The sequence below is a fragment of the Melanotaenia boesemani genome, chromosome 5 (genome assembly GCF_017639745.1).
Source record: "Melanotaenia boesemani isolate fMelBoe1 chromosome 5, fMelBoe1.pri, whole genome shotgun sequence".
In the NCBI taxonomy this organism is placed as follows: Eukaryota; Metazoa; Chordata; class Actinopteri; order Atheriniformes; family Melanotaeniidae; genus Melanotaenia; species Melanotaenia boesemani.
The window spans coordinates 1,298,157-1,312,700 of NC_055686.1; the positions used below are offsets into that span (position 1 = coordinate 1,298,157).

The following is a 14,544-nucleotide window of genomic DNA, read 5'->3' on the forward strand; positions in this document are numbered from 1 at the left end:
CAGTAACAAATCTGGAAAGTTTTTAGCAAATCAACTAAAAACAAACAAGGAGAAAACAACAATCTCCTCTGTTAAAGATCAAGACGGAAACATCAGCCATGACCCAGACAAGATAAATGACACGTTTAGAAGCTTCTATAAAACATTATATGAATCACAGATTAATCCAACAGATGAACATATTGAACAATTTTTAAACAACATTAATCTACCAAAACTAAAAAATGAAAATAAAATAAATTTAGATGCACCTATTACTGTAGATGAACTCCACGAAGCTCTCCAACATATGCCCAACAATAAAGCCCCGGGTCCAGATGGTTACTCAGCAGAATTTTACAAGGAATTCTGGACAACGCTAGCTCCTACATTTTATAATATGTTGTTAGAAATACAGGAAAAACAAAAAATACCGCAAAATATGAACTTAGCTAATATAACACTATTGCTAAAACCAGGCAAAGACCCCACACTTCCATCCAGTTACCGTCCCATATCTTTAATAAATGTAGACCTGAAAATAATTAGTAAAGCTCTTGCCAGAAGGATAGAAAAAATAACCCCTCTTATAATACATCCGGACCAGACAGGTTTTATAAAAGGTCGACATTCATCTACTAACACACGTAGACTAATTAACCTCATTGATTACTCTACTTTACATAATCTAGAATCCACAATCATTTCTCTAGATGCAGAAAAAGCCTTCGACAGGGTAAACTGGAAGTTTCTATTTGCAACACTAGACAAATTTGGGTTTGGACCTTCTTTCATAGAGTGGATTAAAATATTATATAATAACCCAAATGCATGTGTGAAAACCAACGATCAAACTTCTCCAAGCTTCCGCTTACAGAGAGGCACCAGACAGGGCTGCCCACTCTCCCCCTCACTTTTTGCCATTTTCATAGAGCCGTTAGCAGCTGCTATTAGACAAAATATAGAAATTAAAGGAATCCAGGGCAAAAATATAGAACATAAAATAAGTCTTTATGCAGATGATGTATTACTCTTCCTTCAGAACTCACAAACATCACTCTCTCAGACAATCACGGTTATTAATAAGTTCTCATCAATATCTGATTATTCTATTAACTGGTCTAAGACTACAGCCATGTCCATCAACTGTGACCTACAAAACATCCCTAATATCAAAATACAGACAGGAAACATTAGATATTTAGGTATAAATATTTCCCCCAGATTATCAGATTTAACAAAATTAAACTATGTTCAGCTACTAAAAACAATAGAAGATGATCTCTTACGGTGGAGGCGCTTACCCATCTCAATAATGGGGAGAGTTGCCACCATTAAGATGATGATCCTACCTAAAGTTAATTATTTATTTTCAATGATACCCACTAAACCCTCCACCAGTTGGTTTAAATCTCTGGACTCTTTCATATCCAAGTTTCTTTGGAAAAACAAGCCGTCACGTATCAGTCTTAAAACCTTACAGCAGACTAAAGATAGAGGAGGACTGGACCTACCAAACTTTAATAACTACTTTATAGCTAACAGGCTGCAGTACATCTCCAAGTGGCTCAAACCCAGTTATCTGGATGAGCCGTGGCTAGATGTGGAGCAGGCTTTGTGTGAGGACTTAGTCATCTCTGACCTGCCGTTCATCAGCTCAACCATTAAACCATATAAGTGCTTTAAAAGCCTTAACATCCGTTTTTCCTTAATGGCTTGGTGGGAATTCTGTAAGATAACCAGATCTTCCCTCTTTCCATGTAGACTTACACCCATCTGGAACAACCCTGACATCCTGCAGAACAAAAAGATGATAAACTTCACTCAATGGAAGACTAAAGGAATACAACAGTTAGGACAGATAATAGAAAATGGAAACTTTGTATCTTTCAACACAATTGTCTCACAGTATGGAATCAACAGCAATAAATTCTTAGAGTACCACCAACTAAAATCAATTATATGTAAGAAGTATACCCCTGTACAGTTAGACTTGCAGCTTCCTGTCAGAATAGCAGAATTCCTGAATCATAATACTCCAAAATTATTATCAAAAATATATAGATTACTTGCAAAGCTAGAAGACAGGATATCTCTCCCGACTTCAAAATGGGAAGATGATTTATCTAATAACTTTGATCAGAAAAGATGGTCGCAAATATGTTTAAACACGTTTAAAATGACTCAGAATTCAAATATACAACTAATACAATTCAAAATTCTCCATAGAACTCATTATACAGGACACAGGATGTTCAGGATGGGCCTTTCACCATCAGATATCTGCCCACACTGCTCTGAGAACACCTCTGATAGCTACATCCATGCGCTGTGGTCCTGCACACCTGTCCAAAGGTTCTGGATTAAGGTGTGTGAAGATCTCTCAAAATGGTTTAAAACTAGTTTTCCTGCAAACCCCACACTTTGCCTACTGGGCGACCTGGGTGACACCAACATAGGAATACACTCCATAAACTTGGTCCTCGCAGTCTTATGCATCGCAAAGAAAACTATTCTTGTGAACTGGAAAAATAAGAATAATTTGTCTATCCAGCAGTTTAGAAATCTCCTGTTAGATCACATCAGCATTGAGACAATGTCTGCCTCCTCCAGGAACCAGTCAGATGACTTTCATTCCCTCTGGTCCCCTGTGACTGGCTACATCACTTAATGTAGGTGGAGGATTGCGGCTTCGCTGGGATGGGGGCGGATGTGGGTGGGGGGTCCCTGGTGGCTTCAGGTCTCCGGTTGTCTCCTGGGTGGGGATCTAGGCTGCTCCGCTGCTGGGTCGGCTGGGGGTTCCGGTCTGGGCGGGCGGCATTGGGTGGGCCCCGGGGTGGGGCTGCCTCGTGGCGGTGGGGGGTGGCTGCCGGGGTGCCTGGGTCGGTGTCCGTCGGCCCCTGGCCGGGTGGCCGGTCGGGCCCGGGGTGGGCCGGGTGGGGGCCCCGGGCTCTGGGGCGTCGGGTCTCCCCCCGCTCCTGGGGGTGGGGGGTCTGCCGCTGCTGGGGGGGGCTGGGCCCGTCCGGATGTGCCGTGCCGGGGGTTGGTCCGTGCCCTGGTGCTTGGTCGCAGCCCCGGAACCTGGGTGGGGGTGTGTTTGTGTGTGGGTGTGTGTGTGTGTGTGTCTGTGGGTATGCTGGTGTGTGGGTGGGTGTAGAGGGACGTGTGTGCCGTATGTGTGTGTGGGTGTGTATGAAGGTCTGGGTGTGTGCGTGTATGTGTGTGTGTGAGTAGTGTGCGGGTGTGTGTGTGGAGGTCTATGTGGGATGTGGGTGTGTGTGAAGGTATGTATATATGAGTGTGTGCACGTGGAGGTCGAGGTGTGTGTGGAGGAGTGAAGGAGTGGGTGGAGGCGTGAGTATGTATGGAGGTGCTTGTGTGTATATGCAGGTATGTATGTGAGTGTGTGTGTAGTGGTGTATGTGTATGGAGGGGTATGAGAGTGTGTGTGTATGTGGGCACCGGTGTGTGTGTTTATAGGTATGTGCGTGACGTGTGTGTGTGGAGGTATGTGCATGTATTGAGGTGTTGGTATATAGAGGTGTGTGAGAGTGTGTGTGAGTGGCTGGGGAGAAAAAAAAAAAAAAAAAAAAAGGGAGTGTGTGCGTTTGCAGGGGGTTAGGACGTGTCCTCTGGGGGGCGCCCTGGCTGGGTGTTGGGGGCGGGGGCCTGGGGTTCCCTTCCTTCGCCTCGCCCCCCTCCCACTCAGAAAGAGGAAAGTGGCCCCTTGGGCTGGTGGCTGGCCCCTGGGGGGGTTCGTGGCGTGCCTGGGTTGGGGTGCCTGCTCTGGGCCTGTGACGCCCTTCGGGGCCGGCGGGGGACGGGGGCGCCCTAAGCCACTGGCGGGTCGTCTTCCAGGGGGGAGGCTTACCCCCCTCTGGACCTACATCTCCTGACCCCTCCCCTCCCCACTCTTCACTACATACACAGGTAGGGCCGTGGGGGGTGTGCTTGTTGCGCTGGGCGGGGCAGGGGGGGTCATCATAGTGGCCCCGTTGCTTCGCCGAGCGGCAGCATGCCTCCCAGCTTTTAATTCCACTTAGTCACTGAGCACAAATAACATTTGCAACATACAAACACGTTTTGGGGGGTGGAACATGCGAGGTCAGGTGGGTGGGACTGCTCAGGTGGCCCCACCCCCTCCTCAATGCAGTTACTGCCCCCCAATTTTAACCCTCTTTTTTTAATTGCAAACAGCACATAATATATTCCCTCACTAGTGAGGGAGGGAGGGGCGATGGGGTCTTCAAGCGCCCCTGTCTCCATGGATGGCCCGGGGGCGGGGTGGGCCGGGTGGCCTGTCGCGTTGGCCCGGGGCGTGGGCGGGCTGTCCCGGGGGGTTTGGCTGCTGGCCCTGGGGGGAAGGTGCTGTTTTGGGGGTGGGGAGTGGGGGACTGGGGCGGGGTGGGGGGGGTGGGGGCCTGGCTCGTGTCTCCTCGCCTCCTGGCTGGGGCTGTCCCCCCGCGGCGTGGGGTGGCGGGAGGATGGTGGTGGGGGGATGGTGTTTGTTTGTGTGTGTGTGTGTATGTGGGGGGGGGGGGGGAGTGGTGTGTGTGTGGGGGGATGGGTGGTGGAGGGATGGTGTGTGTGTGTGGGAGGGTGGGGTGTGTGGAGGTGGATGTGTGGTGTGTGGGAGGGGGGGTGGTGTGGGTGTGGGAGGATGAATGGTGGAGGGATGATGTATGTGGGGGAGGATGGGGTATGTGTGGGAGAATGTATGGTGCAGGGAGGGGGAGTGTGTGGGAGGATGGATGGTGGAAGAATGGTGTGTGTGCAGGAGGATGGATGGTGTATGGGAGGGAGGATGGTGTGTGTGTGGGGGAGTGGTGTATGTTTGGGAGAGTGGGTGATGGAGGGGTGGTGTGTGTGTGTGTGGGAGGATGGGGTACGTGAAGGTGGATGTTTGGTGTAGGAGAGGGAGGACGGTGTATGTGTAGGAGAATGATGTATGTGTGGGAGGATGGGTAGTGGAAGGATGGTGTGTGTGTGTGTGTGTGGGAGGTGTGAAGGTGGAGGATGGTGTATGTGTGGGAGGATGAGTGGTGGAGGGATGATGTGTGTGTGGGAGGATGGGGTAGGTGTGGGAGAGTGTATGGTGGAAGGATGGTGAGTGTGTGGGAGGATGGATGGTGGAAGGATGGTGTGTGTGTGGAAGGATGGATGGTGGAAGGATGGTGTGTGTGTGTGGGAGGACAGAGTATGTAAGGGTTGGATGGTGTATGTGTGGGAGGATGAATGGAGGAGTGGAAGGAGAGTGTGTGTGTTTGTGTGTGTTGGTCTGGGGGGGGGGGCAGGACTGGTTCTCGGGGTGTGCGGCTGGGCGCTGGGGTGTGGGGCTGGCCTCTGGCGGTGGCCGTCTGGGCGGGCCGGGTCCCCCCGGGTGGCGTGCTGGCCCTTGGCCTGTGGGGGGTGGGGGGTGTCCCTGCGCTCCTGGGCCCGGGCCCTCTGCCCCGTCTGTCCCGGGCGGCCGGTGCCCGGGGGGGTCGGGGACTGCTGGCCTCGGCCTGCCGGGGCCGGTGCCCTGTGTCCGCGGGGCGGCTCCTGCTGGGGTCTCCTGCTGCTGCCTTCCTGGGCGGGCGAGTGGTCGTCTCTGTGGACCGGTCGGGATCTGTAGCCTACGGGGGGGGCTGGTGGCCTGGGTCTCGGGACCGCTGGCCTGACTCTGGCCTCTGTTCAAGTGAGGTGGCATCTGCATGATCACTCTGCATGGTCACTCCTTCCTGAACGTCTCCACACAGTCTTTGCGTCGCCATGTGGCCGAGTTCTCCAGCATATCCACACAGGTTTCTCTGCGCGTGTTCTTGAATACAGCAGTTTCACTTATATCTATTATCATATTTTTTTTTCTTTTTTTTTATTATTTCTGTTCTTATTATTATTATTACTCTTACTCTTATTATTATTACTACTACTATTATTATTATTACTATTATTGTGATTATTATTATTGTTACTATTATCAACTAGTTGTGTAATGACCTACTGGCCAGGATGATCTTAGCTATATATGTTGCAAGTAGTATGGATTACATGGTTTTCTGTATAATGTTTTAAGTCCCCACCCGCACTCCCCACACCCTTTCTGTCCCTCTCTCTCCCCTCCCTCTTCTCTCTACTTTCTTTTCTATCTCTCTCTCTCTCTGTCCCCTCCGGTCGAGTCCAGCATTAAGAGTCTGATTTAATAAAGTTTTTCATGTCATCAAGAGGGACTTTATACATGTAGTATAAATCCCTGCTTGATAGAGTAAAATTGCCCAGCACCAGACAGCAGCCAGACAATCATTCTGTTTGCAACGATGCTGGACAAGACAAGTTAAAAAAAAAAAAAAAAAAAAAAAAAAAAAAAAAAAAAAAAAAAAAAAAAAAAAAAAAAAAAAAAAAAAAAAAGAACAAACTGACTGAAGGACCCGTTCCTCCAGCAGGGGGCAGGATAGGCTACAGTGTTAAGCTGGTAAAAACAGTAGAAGCAGCAGTTGTCCTGACAGGAAACAAACCTGCAAAATTCACATAAAACCACTCAGGAGATGTTGGTTGCTAAAAAATAAATGAATAAATTAAAATAATATTTAAAAAAATAAAAATTTTGATGGATTGGATTAATTCTATCAATAATTTCCTCCTAACACCAAGTAGCTTAGAGCTGATCTGAAATGCAAGTCAGACTAAATCTGTTCTAAGAAAGAAAATATGAGATTGTGTCTCGATCAAAGAAGAAGAAGCAAGGTCTTCTTCTTCTTCTGTTAAAATGAGTGTTGCTGTTGGAGCTTTAAATGATTTTGTGTTTATACAGACGTGGAATGGTTGAAACTTCCTTAAACCTTCTCCAGAGTTTACGTATACAACCCTCCCTGTTCTGTTATTGATCATTCTCCGCACCGACATGAGGCCGGTAACCGGGACGCCGTGGCAGGTAGGAGACGGCGTCCTCCGCACCGACATGAGGCCGGTAACCGGGACGCCGTGGCGGGTAGGAGACGGCGTCCTCCGCACCGACATGAGGCCGGTAACCGGGACGCCGTGGCGGGTAGGAGACGGCGTCCTCCGCACCGACATGAGGCCGGTAACCGGGACGCCGTGGCGGGTAGGAGACGGCGTCCTCCGCACCGACATGAGGCCGGTAAACGGAACTGAAGAGGGTCCTACATGGATTCCAGCTTTGGTATCAGGTGAATCAGGACCAGGCTCTACAGCTCCTTCATGACCTTTCATTGTGGAGTTTGCATGTTCTCCCTGTGTATGCGTTGGTCCCCTCAGGGTTCTCCGGCTTCCTCCCGCCATCCAAAGACAAATTCTAAAAATGTGAATGGTTGTTTGTCTATCTGTGTTGGCCCTGCGACAGACTGGTGACCTGTCCAGGTGTACCTGCCTCTCACCTGTTAAAATGCTGGGGTAGGCTCCAGCTCACCCGCGACCCATAATGGAGTAAGCTGCCATGATAATGGATGGATGGATGGAGTAGTTAATGGCAAGGGAACGCAGAGAGAAAAAAAAACATAAAACGACAACAAAGTCAAATCACACTGTTTCAGTGTTTCAGTGTTTTGGTGTTTCAGTGTTTCATTGTGTCAGTGTTTCGGTAAGTTGCTGCTACTTGTGCTGTTTCCACCACTGATTCGCTGACAGTTCAGAAAGGATCCTGATGACTGCAAAGAGGCTGCTGCAGCTTCTCCTGACAGAGCCTGAAGCTGCCGTCCAACCTGGGCCCGTTTCAAAGCGGGTTTAGTGAAAACTCTGAGCTGGTCAACCCAGAGTTGCGCTTTAAACTCAGTTTGTTTAACCCGCTTTCTGAAACGAGGCCCCGGTGAGTGGAATTCGAGTGTTAAACAGCAAGTGATTGGCATATTAAATTATATATATAAAAATATAAAACTAGTTAACTAAACTGGTGGTTTCATGGAAACTAAGGGAGATACTGCTGTTCTGTGTGTGTGTGTGTGTGTGTGTGTGTGTGTGTGTGTGTGTGTGTGTGTGTGCGTGTGTGTGTGGGTGTGTGTGTGCGTGCGTGTGGGTGTGTGTGTGTGTGTGTGTGTGTGTGTGTGTGCATGCTCGTATGCTCGTAGAAGAGACTTCGACCTGGCCGGTCTTGTGGACTGATCTCCAGTAGGCTGGATTACTGTAATGGTCTTTTAACAGGACTTCCTAAAAAGAGCATTAAACATCTGCAGCTCATCCAGAACGCTGCTGCTAGAGTTTTAACCAGGACTAAGAGATCTGAACACATCACACCAGTTTTTAAATCTTTACACTGGCTTCCAGTCAGTCACAGAATAGATTTTAAAACCCTTCTGATCATTTACAAATCCCAGAATGGTTTAGGCCCAGAATACATCTGTGATATGTTCAGAGAATATAAACCTAGCAGAGCTCTTAGATCCAAAGACTCTGGTCAACTAGTCCAGACCAGAGTCCAGACTAAACATGGAGAAGCAGCATTTAGCTGTTATGCTGCAAACAAATGGAACAAACTGCCAGTGGAGATTAAACTTTCCCCAAATGTAGACATTTTTAAATCCAGGTTAAAAACATTTCTTTTCTCATGCGCCTATGCATGAAATCTGCACGGTAACTTTTTTTTTAACTTATCTTGCTTTTAATCATTTTAATGTAATTTATTATTTTATTGTGATTATGTGTTGATTATGTGTTGATGCCTTTTACTATTCTAAATATCTGTAATATCTTTGTTTTATGTAAAGCACTTTGAATTTTCCTGTACATGAAATGTGCTATACAAATAAACTGCCTTGCCTTGCCTGAGAGTCAGGAAGGGGAATATAAAAACAGACGTCTTTGGTTAGAGAGATGTAACGGAAAGTTGGTAAATGTTGGACATTTAAAGCTGGTAGACACTATTTAAATGTACTAAGTTAACGATATATTTGAATGTTAAATAAAAACGAAGAAAATTCATAGTCATCTTAAATGTCCATTAATTAGGACAACTTGAACACCATAACCTTGTGTATTATGTATAACTGTCTCATTATTCAAGCTTTTCCATGAGTGGAATGTTTTGGCTCAGAGTCTACCCACTAGAATAAACTAGACTACACCACTGGGTCTAAGGGTCCAGATGGGGAGGCTTTTTTAGAACCGGTACCATGCATGAGAACCGGCACCCTCTCCTGCATCAAACTCGGGTTGAAGATGTGAAGTAGCATGACAGACAGCTGGGTTCTGGTCCAGGAGGCTGGTGCAGGTTCAGTCTCTCCAGCTGTCTCCTCACCTGGCCAGGTGTCACAGGCATGGGTTTGGGTGAGGCTTGGGTGGGGGTCCAGCCAGTGCTGGTGTGGGGGGAGGCTGTGGGGGGGTTGTTTAGTAAACATTCATTCTGCTTCAAATTAAATTCCGGCCATTCTGAGCATGCTCGTTCCCTTGTCCTGTCGCCATGACGATACAGTTCTCTACCTCCCTTCTCCTCCTACATCACGCCCACCCGTCCAATCAGAACCCTTCCCACCCGCAGACCTAAAGGTGATTAAACATGTTCTCCATGTAAACCTGAATTCAGAGTGACTATTTCCATGGAAACGTGAAGGAGAATTAATTCTGAACAATGAATTCTAAGCTAAAAATGTCCTGTAACCATGGCAACTGAACTCCGACTGTCGTGGATCACTGATGGGTCTGAAGTCAGAAACTTGGAGGTTTATGAAGTAAATAAACACAAAGACGCAGACAGGTTGAGTCAAACATGTTTTATTTCATCCAGCCATGTGATTGGACGCTGTAAGGCAGACTTCCTGCTGTGCACACGCGTGTGGTTGGCGTGTGGACAGCTGGGACTCACTCATTACAACCAGGAAAACACTGAAAGAGAAAAACCTATGGAAGCTCTGGTAATGATGCTGATGGTGGGGGGGCGGGGCTTGTTCAGTAGTTGGCTGTCCTCAGGTGGCTGATGACGGTGAACACCTTGTTGGACAGCTGTCCACCGGTGGCGTCCTTGATGCCCTTTGCTATGACTACAGCTGTGGACACAGAGGGGACATACACAGTTAAACTCTGAGACATGAAGACTCTACCAGAGACGTCCATCCACCTGTCCATCCTCACTTTTTTTGCTCTTGCCCACACAGATCCCATAGGCATTGCCATCGGCGTCGGCAGCGGTCTTCAGGTCCAGCGCGTAGATGGGTTCCACGTCCAGCTGGTCTCGGATCAGCCTGCACCTCGTCCCGCCGATGTAGACGCCGGTCTGACCGAAGCTTGACCGGTTGCCAGCCAGCTTCTTTATCTCATCCACCTGGAAACGCAGCACATGCACGTCGTCAGGAGAAGGCTCGACATTCCCAGGTTCCCTGAACTAACCGCACTGAGAGGCGCGCTTACCAAATAAAACCAGACAAAATCCGAACATGTTTCAGTATGTAGAACATCTACGATCAGAGGAATTATTTTATTTAAATAAACTACTCAAAGGAGGGGGCGGGGCTTTGTGAGTCAGGCAGAGCATCATCATCATCATCATCATCATCATCAGTGTTGAAGAGAAAACCCGCATTTAGCTGATGTGGGAAATGATGAACTATGAGAAGAATGAAGAGATTCGTTGATCAACTCGACCTTCATCCATGAATCCAGGACAGAAGGTTGATTTTGTTTAAATGAGCAGTGAGCTGTTTTACTTTAAAGTAAATTATTTTTCTTTTTTTTTTTTATTTGGATCCGCGTCAGCCTGCAGGCCAGCTATAGCCCGACCTACCCAGTTACACAGTCGTTCACATTTTATTCACTTTTTACATTTGAAAGTTTTATAAGTTTATAATAAAATTCTGCTGTAAAAATGTGAAAATTCTATTAAACTTGTTGTTAACTATTTTTTACTATTCATTTTTAAGCAGTCTGTTATATTTTTTACTCTTTTAACATCTACTATGATTAATCTATAATATTCAATATTATTTTTTAATATTATTAAAAGAAATTAAATTTTTATAATGTATGCTATTATTCATTTCATCTTAATTTTTTAAGAAAGTTTAAATTTTATCATTTTTATTCTATTTTTATACAAATTTATTGATGTAATTTTTCTACTTTATTTTTACTTTTGATATTTTTTAACATTTCTTTTTTCATTTCATGTCTATGCATGAAACCTTTTTAACTTTAATCATTTTAATGTAATTTATTATTTCATTGTGATTATGTGTTGATGCCTTTTACTGTGTCTAAATATCTGTAAAGCTTTTGTTTTATGTAAAGTACTTTGAATTGTCCTGTACATGAAATGTTCTGTACAAATAAACTGTCTTTCCTTAAATCTAAGAAATATGCTAATTTTCTTTTTCTTATTGAATATTTAACTTTAGAAAATGGTAAAACAACAGTTTTGTTATTATTATAATTTCTTTACTTTCATAAATCTATAAATTTATTCTGTTTTTATTTATTTTACTTTTAGTTTTTATGTTTTTAGTTTTTAAAATGAAAAGGTATTAAATCTTTTGTGTGATGTCTGGATGTCATTCAGTGCTCCAGATCATAAAGTAGAAACTTCTTCTGCAGTCGAGGCTTCAGGCTGATGAGAAACCTGCTGAAACAGAGTTGAATGCAGATGAAAGCATCTGACTTATTTTCATCTGAGTCGATTCAGAAAGCCACAACCCGGCGCTGGCGGTGAAAAGAGGAATCAAAGTTTTCGGTTCATACAGAGACTTCTTCATGTTTCAGCAGTTTCCACCAGAGGAGCCCGGACATGTCAGCTCGGCCTTCTTGTTTCTGCTCGGGTTGGCGTTCACGTCGCTGCATGCAGCGGCAGCAGAAAAGAATGCGAGGCCGACAGCTCACGACATGATCGCACAGCTGTTCGCAGAGACAAGAAACCACTTCCCCAAAGCAAGAGCCAATCAGCCGAGCCCGGAGGCAGCTTTTTTTCTGTCACCGTCTCTGCTGGGGGAAACGCTCAAATTTAAACTTCTTCATATTTAAATATCAGTTCAGGTGTGAAAATAAAGAAACTCTAGAGCAAGTGTGTGTGTGTGTGTGTGTGTGTGTGTGTGTGTGTGTGTGTGTGTGTGTGTGTGTGTGTGTGTGTGTGTGTGTGTGAATGTGAAGAATGAAGAAGTGATGGTCTCAGCTTCCTGTATTTGCTGGGTTTTCACACCGTGTCCTTATAAGGCAGTTGAAGCAGCTTACTGCCCTAAAAACCCCGGAAACTGCAGCATCTGCCACCGTTACACACCCTGCTGCACGAGCTGCGACACCCTGCAGCAGCAGGAAGGCTGCAACCAGGAAAACAACTCATTTATCATAAAGAAACTCCTCTCCACTTTCTCGTATCAGCTACAAAACGTTTCCTGGTGCAGCTCAATGATCATCAGACATCAGCTGAAACTACAGATTTTTATCTTTCTTTTTGTTTTTAAAAAAGTTCCTGTTGCAGAATAAAAGCATGAATCTTTTTTTCTCAATGAGACGCGCTTTAATCAGGAATGGAGAAAAATGAGCCAATGAGATGAGAGACTGGGCTTGTTGCCGGGTCGGTTACCCGCCCTGTTTCCAGCAGCTCCATCTGCCCAGCGGAAAGCAGCGGAGCGATGCGCCCAAAAACTCAAGAAGAAGAAGGAGAAGGAGAAGAAGAAGAAGAAGAAGAAGAAGAAGGAGGAGAAGAAGAAGTGGCTGCAGAAACTTCACCTGGTGTTGTCACCTGGTGCCGCCACCACCAGGAGTTTTATGAAGAGAATCAGGTTTATGTGTGTGATGCGTTCAGGGTCTGACGCTGTCAGTGAAAACCTGATGATGATGAGGAGGATGATACAGTCTGAGCAGCAGGAAGTAAAAATCAGGAAGAGTCTAAAAAAAGCGTGTGTGTCTGTGTGTGTGCGCTCACCGTGATGTTGCTCAGGCCGGGGGTGCTGACCCAAACACTCTCCTGACCCGGCTCGATCCCGCAGATGGCCGCCTCTGCTATCGGGACCTGGCCGCTCTGATCAGCTGTCCTCAGAGTATCGATGTACGATTGCCACGACATTCTGATCAATAACCACACACACTGATCAGCCACGCACACACCAGAACTCTGAGAGAAACAGAGCTGATCAGACCTCAAACCACCAGTCAGTAACTCAGCTTACCTGTACAGGTAGAGTCTCAGGTACGAGCAGGACGAACACAGAAGACAAAAGCAGAAAGCAGGAAGACAAGCCGTCTTTTATACATGTGACCACTCCCCCGCCTGCAGCTTCCTGTCTCATGCAGCGTCTCTCTCCCCCCTCACTGTCACTCACAGTCTGCCTCGCTCGCTCTCTCTCTCTCTCTCTCACCTGGAAGTGAAAAGCAAGGCGGGTTCTTCTTTACTGGAAAAACTTCACACAGTCCACAAAGAAAAGTTTATACATGTCCCTGATTGACAGAAATGTCTTCACTTTGCAGAAATGTCCTCACTTTGCAGAAATGTCCTCACTTTGCAGAAATGTGCCAGATTGACAGAAATGTCCTCACTTTAAAGAAATGTCCTCACTTTGCAGAAATGTTTTCACTTTGCAGAAATTTCCTCACTTTGCAGAAATGTCCTCACTTTGCAGAAATGTCCCAGATTGACAGAAATGTCCTCACTTTAAAGAAATGTCCTCACTTTGCAGAAATGTCCTCACTTTGCAGAAATGTCCTCACTTTGCAGAAATGTCTTCACTTTGCAGAAATGTCCTCACTTTGCAGAAATGTCCCAGAATGACAGAAATGTCCCCACCCTGCAAAAATGTCCCAGATTTACAGAAATGTTCCTACTCTACAGAAATGTCCTAGCTTTACAGAAATGTCACAGATTTAAAGAAATGTCCTCACTTTGCAGAAATGTCCCCACTCTGCAGAAATGTCCCAGATTTACAGAAATGTCCTCACTGTGCAGAAATGTCCTCACTTTCCAGGATTGTCCTCACTTTCCAGGAATGTCCCCACTCTGCACAAACTTTCTCAATCTGCAGAAATGTCCTCACTTTACAAAAATGTCCAAACTTCCCAGAGATGTCCTTGTCATGATCAGGTCTGGATTGTGTAAGAATCAGGATCATGTCTGGATCAGGATCAGGATTAGCTCTGGATTTGTTCTGTTACCATAGCAACTCGTGTAAACAGGTGAGTGCAGACCATGAGCAGGAAACTGTTGCCTCCACAGTGGTTTCCACGGAAACCACTTCCTCCTGAACATCTCACTGCTCCTGCTGCAGCGTGGATGATGACTCCATCTTTGCTGAAGTTTTATTTACTTGATGTTTTTTTCTCTCTGTTGTAGTTTGTTTTGTTTCGTCTTTGGGCTGGTTGCTGTTCAGCTGTTTGTGTTTGTTTATAGCTCTTCTGACTCCATCACTGGTCTGTTTTAGTGTGTGTGGTCTCCATGAGAACATTTTACCGTTGTTTTACCAAAGGTTTCCCTCCGGTGCCGGTGGAGCAGCAGCAGTGCATTGTGGGAGCAGCAGTTTTAGAGGGAAGCTGCTGAAGTCTCTGAGAGATAAAACTTCCAGTCAGACTCAGATCTTTGGGGGTGATTATACGACTGGCTCACATTTCCTGCATTCCTCAGGTTAACACACACACCTGAGCCAGTTTCAACTTGCACACCTG

At 46.0% G+C, this 14,544-nt stretch overlaps 1 protein-coding gene across 1 annotated transcript; it reads right to left on the minus strand.

Moving 5' to 3' along the window:
• Nucleotides 1-9,662: 9,662 nt before the first annotated feature.
• On the minus strand, nucleotides 9,663-13,216 carry pfn1 (profilin 1). The gene is made up of 4 exons (XM_041986364.1): nucleotides 13,059-13,216; nucleotides 12,815-12,956; nucleotides 10,036-10,225; nucleotides 9,663-9,950 (listed from the first exon to the last, which is right to left on the minus strand). Exons 2-4 carry the CDS (start codon nucleotides 12,953-12,955, stop codon nucleotides 9,853-9,855), a joined length of 429 nt encoding a protein of 142 aa, XP_041842298.1. The 5' UTR covers nucleotide 12,956; nucleotides 13,059-13,216; the 3' UTR covers nucleotides 9,663-9,852.
• Between the last annotated feature and the right edge of the window lie 1,328 nt (nucleotides 13,217-14,544).

Bases quoted from the DNA above. Each gene is read 5' to 3' on its own strand.
- pfn1 (XM_041986364.1), bottom strand. From the start codon at position 12,955: ATGTCGTGGCAATCGTACATCGATACTCTGAGGACAGCTGATCAGAGC. The intron at 10,226-12,814 runs GTGAGCGCACAC...CTGCGTTTCCAG, and splicing joins CCGGCCTGAGCAACATCACG to GTGGATGAGATAAAGAAGCT. The intron at 9,951-10,035 runs GTGAGGATGGAC...CTGTGTCCACAG, and splicing joins TGTGGGCAAGAGCAAAAAAA to CTGTAGTCATAGCAAAGGGC.